Source organism: Myxine glutinosa, unplaced genomic scaffold (assembly GCF_964187855.1).
Source record: "Myxine glutinosa unplaced genomic scaffold, kmMyxGlut1.1 SCAFFOLD_2962, whole genome shotgun sequence".
NCBI lineage: Eukaryota > Metazoa > Chordata > Myxini > Myxiniformes > Myxinidae > Myxine > Myxine glutinosa.
In genome coordinates, this window is record NW_027619056.1 from 40160 (window position 1) to 50451 (window position 10292).

The window sequence follows — 10292 nt, forward strand, 5'->3', positions numbered from 1 at the left end:
ACCCTCCCCCTCCCCCATCACCCTCCCCCTCCCCCATCACCCTCCCCCGCCTCCTCCCCTCCCCCCTTCTCCTCCCCTCCCCCTCCCCCCTCTTCTCTCCTCCCCCCCCCTCTTCTCCTCCCCTCCCCCCCTCCTCCCCTCCCCCCCCGTTCCCCTCCCCTCCCCTTCCCCCTCCCCCGCCCGGCAATGCCGGGTACTTCTGCTTGTACAGGAATATAAGGCTCATGGAGTAGCTAGACCACTGCAAGAAAAAGTAATAAATAAATAAGAAAACATTCCATCTTTATGTAATCATGGCACCAGTACTATGGTCTAGTCTCAACTAGCTAAGTGTGAGCGGTTTCCAGAAACTTTGCTTTTACAGTATTATTGAGGCTCTTTATTTGAGGCTTTAGTCAGAACCAATTGTCAGCCTTCTTTCCATCACCAAGGTTTGCTTTAACTGATGAAATTGACTGTGTGTATCTACGAAGCCTCAGGCATCCTTTCCTTGCCTTTGCAGCGAAGATTCTGGAACAGAATGCAGTGGGCAGAAGAGCAGCCGAGCGATGTCGCTTCTGGCCTGGCTGCGCCAACGGCGATTCCTGTCCCTTCCACCACCCGTCACAGCAATGCCGGTTTGCACCATCGAGCCGCTACCAATTTTATTTCCCCTTCCCCCACCCTCACCTGCCGTGGGCTCTTAGACAGGGAAAACCTAACCAGCATTTGTCTTTGAACCCGTAGTTTGTTTCCAAACTGCAAGTTTGGGGATCGTTGTTTGTACATACACCCAAACTGCCGTTTTGATGGCCAGTGCATGAAGACTAACTGCCCATACACCCATGCTAGCCGGAGAGCATACTCCATGCCAACCAAGCCTGGTGAGTAAAAGTGATGGGAAGTGGTGATTTTGAATGGAAAGTGTGAATGAGAGGCAAATATTAAACCCATGACACCCCCCCCCCCCCCCCCGCCCCACCTTGTTGAACTCCCAAAACCCTGGGTTACTGCTCAGCTCCACTCCCTTGTTCCTTTTTTTCTCCTGCTTTTGAGGAACCTCCTTTCTCAGATTAGATATATCCAACCAACTCCTCCCTCCTTGTCTTCAAGTTGGCAGTACACCACTATCCTTACCTGTGATCTTATCTACTAATTAACTCCCAAAACCTAACCTTTTTGTTTGCAGAGTACTGTGGTTCTTCCTCGTCTCTCATCCCCTTTGCATATTCATTCATTCCTGTCAGTATGTTGCACTTCTCCCTTCTGTCAAGTCATTCTTCTATGAGCCTCGATTTTGTATAAAAACAATTGTGGTGCTAATGTGACAATGGATCTGGACATGTGACTAGCTACCCTTTGGCGGACCTTGCGCTGTGTGCTTTGCCTTTTTTACGGCGTAGCCCATAGAGCAAAGCCGTCTGGAACAGTGTTTGTCTGTCCATATGTATGTAGGTATGTCCCCTCAAACTTACACCAATCAGAGCTGAGGACCTGGTCACATGACAGGGGTGATGTGATGTCACTACGGCGGTACGATGGCTGACTCTGCACATCGCCATTTTGATTCCGATGCCGTTCATGCCAGACATATCATTGAACCTGTCATGTATCACAATCTGCATGCTCTACCTTTACGTTTTTCATTCAGTGTGAAACAAATACAAACACGTGAAACACATGAAGGAAAACATGTGAAAATAAGGATCTTTTATAACACTCGGTTGTTATCGTGGCTGTGGTTGGTGTTGTTTGTGGGTTAATTCTGTGTTGTTTTATATATTTTTGCTATTGCTTCGCAAAATATCACAACTGTGTATATAATTTTGTATGCTGTTCCGTGTCCTTCTGAAGGGTTTCTATTGTCGTAGATTAATAAATGTTTCCGTTCAAACTGCTATGTGAATAAACTGTGGCGGACACAAGGGACAAGAATTCAACGCACCAGCAGGTGGCGCTAACGTCCAGGCGGGGAACTGTAATGCATGCCCCGCCTATCGGCCGATCGGCCACGCCCGGGGGCAAGGCGTGGCCTCGGGACATATATGCGGGCTCTAAGCTCGAGCCCGCCCAGTGCTGAAGTGCGACCTTTGAATAAAGACTCTTTGTTGTACCAACGCGTTGTGGCCTACCTCTCTGGCAATCGAGTCGTGTGTGCGCAGCACCACACTGGTGACCCCGATTGGTTCAGCCGTTGCTGACCACCGAACGCGCCATGGCTACCAACGCCGTCGCAGTCAAACTCCTGGAGTTTTGGGAAGCGCAAGCCGACGTTTGGTTTTTGCAAGCCGAAGCTCAATTCCAACTCCGAGGCATAACGGCGGACGAGACCCGGTACTACCACGTGGTCGCCGCCCTCGGGCCCGGCACTGCCGCCCGAGTCGTGTCCATCCTTCGGCGCCCGCCGGGCGACAACAAGTACGAGGCGCTCAAACGTCTCCTCATCACACATGGCTACCATATATGCGGGCTCTAAGCTCGAGCCCGCCCAGTGCTGAAGTGCGACCTTTGAATAAAGACTCTTTGTTGTACCAACGCGTTGTGGCCTACCTCTCTGGCAATCGAGTCGTGTGTGCGCAGCACCACACTGGTGACCCCGATTGGTTCAGCCGTTGCTGACCACCGAACGCGCCATGGCTACCAACGCCGTCGCAGTCAAACTCCCGGAGTTTTGGGAAGCGCAAGCCGACGTTTGGTTTTTGCAAGCCGAAGCTCAATTCCAACTCCGAGGCATAACGGCGGACGAGACCCGGTACTACCACGTGGTCGCCGCCCTCGGGCCCGGCACTGCCGCCCGAGTCGTGTCCATCCTTCGGCGCCCACCGGGCGACAACAAGTACGAGGCGCTCAAACGTCTCCTCATCGCCATGTTCGGGCTCACGGAGATCGAACGGGCCGACCGCCTCCTGGACCTTCCCGCCCTCGGCGACACACGACCATCCATCCGGATGGATTCCATGCTGTTCCTGCTTGGAGACCAGCCCCCGGATTTCTTATTCCGGGCGCTTTTCCTACACCAGCTACCTGCACAGGTATGCCTCGCGCTGGCCGGTTCCAAAATAAAGGAACCCCGCGCCCTGGCTGGAGAGGCCGACAAGTATTTTGCGGCCTGTGACACGCGGTCGGTGTACGGTGCTGCCGTAGTGGATCCCGGCGTGGAGGCTCCAGCGCTCCCGACTTCCCTTGTGGCCGCTGCTACGCCCCATCCACTACCGCCGCCGCCGCCACCACCACTGCCGCCGGCACGGCTGCCGCGGCCGTTACCGCCGCAAACCTGGTGCTACTACCATGCCAGGTTCGGCCGCCAGGCTAAAACGTGTCGCCCGCCGTGCTCTTTTGACGGGTCGGGAAACGACCGGCGCTCACTTGCGGCCATGAGCGTCGGCCATTCCGGCAGCCTCCTTTTCATCACGGACACCTTGTCCGGGCGCCGTTTCCTTTGCGACACAGGAGCGCAGTTAAGCGTCCCCCCCCCCGCCTCCGCGTCCGACAAGCGGGCCGGGGCCCCGCTTTGCTTGCCGCCAACGGTACACCCATCCACACATTCGGGAAGCGTTGCCTCTCACTGCGGTTCGGAGGGCAGCGCTTTCAATGGTCGTTCGTCACCGCCAGCGTGCCAATGGCACTGCTCGGTGCGGACTTCCTATGTGCGAATGGGCTGTTGGTCGACGTGAAGCGCAGACGGCTCGTCCAGGCCGAAACCTTCAGCTCGCTCGCTTGTTCGCTGAGCGGCTCGTTGAGCGGCTCACCGAGCGGTTTGCCAAGCGGCTTGCTGGAAGGTTCCGTCCCGGCGAGTTTCTTTTGCACGCTTCCGGCAGTGGACGACTTTACCCGCCTCCAAGCCAGTTTCCCGGCCCTCACGCGGCCCACCTTCTCAGCGGTGGCCGTTAAACACGGGGTGGAGCACCATATACCCACAGTCGGGCCGCCGATCTACGCCCGGGCACGCCGACTCGAACCCACGAAGCTCGTGGTGGCGAAAGCGGAGTTCGCCACGCTGGAGCGGCTGGGGATCGTACGGTGCTCCAACAGTGCTTGGGCTTCTCCTCTGCACATTGTGCCGAAGCCCGGCGGGGGATGGCGGCCGTGCGGGGACTACCGCCGGCTCAATGATGCCACCGCTACCCGGTCCCGCATATCCAGGACTTTTCCGCCCGGTTGGCAAACACGACCGTGTTTTCCAAGGTGGACCTCATCCGGGGCTACCACCAGGTCCCCGTACAACCGGGCGATGTCCCGAAGACGGCCGTCATCACCCCTTTCGGCCTCTTCGAGTTCCTGAGAATGCCTTTCGGGTTGAAGAATGCGGCCCACGCATTCCAACGGCTTATGGACAGCGTCTTGCGTGACTTACCTTTCCTCTTCGTCTACCTGGACGACATCCTAGTCGCGAGCGCGTCCCGGGAGGAGCACCTGCTCCACCTCCGTACGCTTTTCGAACGCCTGGGCCAGCATGGCCGAATCATCAACCCCGCAAAGTGCTGTTTCGGCGTCGCCATCATCGACCTCTTGGGGCACCGCATCACCAGGCACGGGTCCCTTTACCGGCCAAGGTGGAGGCGGTCAGGGATTTCCCTCGCCCCCGCACGATCAAGGGGCTCCAGGAATTTCTGGGCATGGTAAATTTTTACCACCGCTTTGTGCCCCACGTCGCCCAGCTCCTCCGCCCCCTGCACGAGGCCCTCCGGGGCAAGCCGGGCAAAGGTGACGTCGCCTGGTCGGAGCCAATGGCCACGGCGTTTGTGGGCGCAAAGCTGGCCCTGGCCAACGCCACCATGCTGGCGCACCCGGCGCCCGATGCACCGATCGCCGTCACCACCGACGCGTCGGACTACGCGGTGCACGAGCAGTGGGTGCGTGGTGCTTGGCAGCCGCTGGCGTTTTTTAGCCGGCAGCTTCGCCCGCATGAACGCCGCTATAGCACCTTCGACCGCGAGCTGCTAGGGCTCCACCTGGCGGTCCGGCACTTCCGCCATCTGCTTGAGGGCCGCCCGTTCACGGCTTTCGTCGACCACAAGCCCCTTGTGTTCGCGATGGCCAAGGTCACCGAGCCATGGTCGGCAGGGCAGCAGCGTCACCTCTCTGCCGTGTCCGAGTACACGACGGACATCCGTCACGTGGCGGGTAAAGACAACTCGGTGGCGGATTGCCTTTCCCAGTCCGTCGTGCATGCGGTCCACCTCGGGGTCGACTATACCCGGATGGCGGAGGACCAGTCCGCCGACCCTGGCGTCCAGGCCTTGCGGACCGCCGTCACGGGCCTCCGCGTCACCGAGGTGCCGTTCGACGCCGCAGACGCGGCCCTCCTATGCGACGTCTCCCTCGGCCGTCCTCGCCCCATCGTGCCTGCTGGCTGGCGGCGCCCAGTTTTCGACGCCATCCACGGCCTGTCCCACCCGGGCACGAAGGCATCGCAGAAGCTCGTCGCGGCGAAGTTCGTCTGGCATGACCTCAGGAAGGACGTCCGCGACTGGGCCAGGACGTGCCTCGCGTGCCAGCGCGCAAAGGTCCACCGCCACACCCAGGCCCCGTTGGCCCCGTTTACGGTGCCCGAGCGTCGGTTCGACCACGTTCACGTCGACTTGGTGGGACCTCTGCCCGCCTCGCGAGGGTTCACACACCTCCTCACCATGGTGGACCGCACCACACGGTGGCCGGAGGCCGTGCCATTGGCGGCGACGTCTGCGGCTGATGTGGCGCACGCCTTCATCGCCACTTGGGTTGCCCGGTTCGGTGCCCCCTCGGACATCTCGTCCGACCGCGGCCCCCAGTTCACATCGGAGCTCTGGGGCGCGGTGGCGCAAGGGCTCGGTGTCAAACTACACCGCACCACAGCCTACCACCCCCAGGCCAATGGCCTGTGCGAGCGCTTTCATCGCTCAATGAAGGCCGCGCTCCGGGCCAGCCTCCGCGACGGCAGCTGGGCCAACAGGCTCCCCTGGGTCCTGCTGGGCCTCAGGACGGCGCCCAAGGACGACCTGCGCGCGTCCTCGGCGGAGCTGGTCTTCGGGCAACCACTGCAGGTACCGGGCGAATTTATCCCCGACTCCACGGCTCCTTGGTCCGCGGCGCAACAGCACTCCACCCTGCAGGAGACCGCCCGGAGGTTCGCCCCGGTGCCGACGGCACACCACGGTTGCCCGTCTGTCCACGTCACCCCGGAGCTTCGCACGGTGGAGTACGTCTTCGTCCGGCACGACGCCCACCGGGCACCGCTACGGCCCCCGTACGACGGGCCCTTCCGCGTGCTGGAGACCGGGGACAAATATTTCACACATCGGCGGTGCCCCGGATCGTGTCTCCGGTGGACCGCCTCAAGCCGGCCCACCTCGATCTGGACCACCCCCCGCAAGCAGCTCTGCCTCCGCGTCGAGGACGCCCCCCGGCGGTCAGACCCCCGGCACCCCCCAGCCCCGCCGTCCCGCTGCCCCCCAGCCCTGCACGCATCGCCAGGGGGCGTTTCAGCCAGGTCATCCGGCTTCCCCGCAAACTCACCCTTCAGGTGCGCGGGAATTCTGGGGGGGGGGGGGGGCGCGTGTAGCGGACACAAGGGACAAGAATTCAGCGCACCAGCAGGTGGCGCGAACGTCCAGGCGGGGAACTGTAACGCATGCCCCGCCTATCGGCCGATCGGCCACGCCCGGGGGCAAGGCGTGGCCTCGGGACATATATGCGGGCTCTAAGATCGAGCCCGCCCAGTGCTGAAGTGCGACCTTTGAATAAAGACTCTTTGTTGTACCAACGCGTTGTGGCCTACCTCTCTGGCAATCGAGTCGTGTGTGCGCAGCACCACAAAACCATACATTAGCACTTCTTCCTCTTCTTCTAAGTCGCAGAGAGGTTTTTTTGAACTGGCAACTTTGTGATTAAACAAACGATTTTTTACGTCGTAGATGTTTGGTTCCTGTGTTTACAGCATTTGTCTCTCCGTATGTATGTATGTCCCTCACATATTTATCCTCCATATTGGGTGAGTTTTATAGCTGCCAATTATGCTTCTGAATGGTATAATATAATGCCATTTGGCTTTTCCATTTGTTTTTCTTTTAACACCCTTTAAGGGAACGTTTATATATTATGGTCATATACCTGGTTGGGGCAAATTATCACACTTGATGATTGGGGGGAACTGAAATTATGACAACAGGCTGATGATATATCCTGGTGTTGGCTTAGCGGTTAGGGTGCCGGCTTGGGATCCTAGGATCCTGAGTTCGAATCCCGGTCGATCGCTGAATTAACACCAGGGGGGTTGACTCAGCCTGTCATCCTTCCGAGGTCGGCAAATTGAGTACCAGCTTGCTGGGATGAATGATCCCGGTGTTTACCACGGTTTAGAATTAGGTACACCGTATCCCTTCTCATCGTAAGAGGTGACTATGGGTTGGCGTCAGGAAGGACATCCGGCCATAAAAAAAACTGCCTCAAAAAGGGAACCATGAGGTCATGGGGCCCGCAAGGCTAACCCTCGCTCTGGCGGAGAAAAATGGCCTCAAAACGATCATTCGTTCATTCATTCAGGCTGATTATATATGATGGGGGGAGAGGGGGGTGCACACCCCCCAAGATTATATATAATTAAAACTGGTGTTGGTGTAACCGTTATGGTGGAGGGCTTGGGATCCTAGGGTCCTGAGTTTGAATCCCGGTCAGCTGTTGAATTAACACCACGTGGGGTTGACTCGGCCTGTCATCCTTCCAAGGTCGGCAAAATGAGTACCAACTCACCGGGTCCTCTCTCAAGGAGGTTGGCGGCAGGATTTGCACTCAGGCCGCCGTAAAACACCTCATTCCGTAACACACACAGTGGTGTGTGTCAGGATGGTGCTGAGGTCACTTTGATAGTGTTGCTAACTGACCAACATATAGAATAAACCAGTGTCTCAATGCAATATAGAAAAGAAGGGACATTCAAAAAAATCGCGTGTGCATGCTGTACACCCTTGTGTTCTTAGGAGGAACAAAGTAATGCTCTAGAAAAGTTCATATAAAGGGGTGCCAATTTGATTCATACACCTGCATGAAGAAGGAAATGTATTTTATTTGCCAGATGTAGGATGCCCCTATGTCGGGCGATTTTTTTTGAATGTCCCTTCTTTTCTATTGTTCAACATTTTCTATAAGCTATGGAATGTCCCTTCTTTTCTCTACTTTGCCACATGACACATACCCTTATATAAAGGGGCCTTTTCTATGCCCCTGACATTTTACCCAATAATGTGCCTTCCTTTCTTTAGTTTGCCACATGGAACATCCCATATAAAGGGGCCTTTTCTATGCTCCTGGCATTTTTCACAAGATACATTTTAAATACAAACAAAATGAATTTGTTCATCGTAGAAGACTTTATTCAAGACGATATAAAAGACTTGAAAAAGTAAGGGGAAAAAAATTCAACCCAGATGGGACTCGAACCTACACTCCCCAGCTTGGGAGTCTGATGCCTTATCCATTAGGCCATTAAGCTAGCACATTGGATTTGGGTAATAACATTTTGAAGATTTATAACGTGTGTATATATTTTTATATATTTAATTTTAAAGCAACAAACGAAAGCACTTCGGTGGAATTTGTTTTGAAAGCCATTAACTAGACCTATTGGCTCATGTATATTCCAAGATTCAGCTAGTTTCAATGTATAGCCTTTGAGATATGAGCGCCAACACATTTTTTAGCGGGTGGACGGACGGACGGACAGACACCAACGTGATTTTGAGGGTTTTCTAAATAAAACTCAAGATTGTGGAAACAGGCGTTGCTGAAATTTGGAACACATTACCTCAACGCACAAAGCATTTACTTCTGTAATTAGCAGCCGATTTCGTCCAGTATAAGCCGAGGAACGAATTTTCAGTCCCCATGTTAAAGCTGAATACAGAGAAACGATCCCTTACATAAAGGGAGGGGCACTTTGCACCTCACTTTGATCTATTCACTTCCATGGTGACAGACAGCTTAGAGACTTAGAGTACTTCAAAATAATTTCATATTTACATTATTTGCTAACTGGTATCTCCACCCAGGTCATACTATCCAACTAAAGTATCAAACAAGCCCGGCTACGCCGCTGTTAGACTTTCGGTCTTGTTTTTTTTTTTACAGTTGTGGAGCAGCTACGGGTACAGCCGATGCAGTGCAAGTTTTTCCCAGACTGCAAGAAACCCGACTGCACGTTCTACCATCCCAAGGTAACTTAAACGAAACCTTGAACATTGACCAAATTCCACTTGCTCTATTTTATATCTCAGATAGCTTTTGACAAACCGTCCCATTCTTCGATTATACCCCACCAGCCCTGCCGTTACGGCTCCTGCTGTAAGCGTTCAGATTGTTCATTCTTCCACCCTGAAGTCTCCTTGCCACCGCGTGAGGCTTTGCGCTGGGTCAGATCTCAACAGGTATGCCACAAGTTTGGAACTTCTGCCAACTATCTTTCTGTGCTTAGAATTCTCATGTGATCCAGCAGTTTTGCCCACCTAATCTTACTTATATTGTCCTCATATTTGTATTTCCCCACACAGCTTTTTTATTTATTGGAACCTATCCAAATATTGAAAATACCACACATCACTTCGCTGCAGGCAATACTAAGAGAGGGAGGAGAATGAGTAAGGGGAGAGGAGAGAGAGGTGGGGGAGAGAGGGGGTAGGGTGAGGAATGGGGTAGGGTGAGGAATGGGAGAGTGCGGAGGGAGAGAGCAAGGAATGGTGGGAGAGTGACGACGCACCACACCTCGCTATCCACTCTTGGAGGGAGGTGCAAGGAGGGGGTGGGAGCGAGAGAAAAAGAGAGAGGGTCGGGGAGAGGGAGAGAGGGGGAAGGAGTGGGAGGGAGAGAGGCTCGAGGGAGAGAGAGAGAGAGGGGGAAGGGGTGGGAGGGAGAGGAGGGGTGGGGGAGTGAGGAGAGATGAGGGGTAGGGAATGAGGAGAGAGAAGGGTGAGAGAAAGGAAGGGTGGGGAGAGCAATGCATCACTTTTGTTCCCCTTTGTGCTTTGAAATTATGCTTTTGTTCCCTATTGCGAGTACTTGACAATGTGCCAAGTTTCAAATTTTTCCATTCAGCGGTTTCCGAGAAATATATATTTTAATCATTTGCATTTGATTCAAAATGGCTGCCTTACCACTTGACCTATGACGTCATAATTATCATAAAAACATTCTGCATAGGTGACACTCCTACCCTGAAAGTTTTGTCTCAATTGGACATGTGGTTGCTGAGAAAAATGAGGTTTAGCCCGTATGGACAACAACAACAACAACAACAACAACATGCATTTTAAGGCCATTTTCCCTGCTAGAGCGGGGGTTAGCCA

At 54.8% G+C, this 10292-nt stretch overlaps 1 protein-coding gene across 4 annotated transcripts in view; it reads left to right on the forward strand.

The window, feature by feature from the left end:
- Window positions 1-9452, forward strand: part of ZC3H14 (zinc finger CCCH-type containing 14) — a gene marked incomplete at its 5' end in the record, with an annotated part of 48286 nt that extends 38834 nt beyond the window's left edge. For all 4 annotated transcript variants that reach the window (XM_078769542.1, XM_078769544.1, XM_078769543.1 and 1 more), the window contains 4 exon segments: window positions 503-617; window positions 727-863; window positions 9082-9167; window positions 9273-9452. In XM_078769542.1, the coding sequence (XP_078625668.1) occupies window positions 503-617; window positions 727-863; window positions 9082-9167; window positions 9273-9437 (503 nt within the window).
- Window positions 9453-10292: the final 840 nt, after the last annotated feature.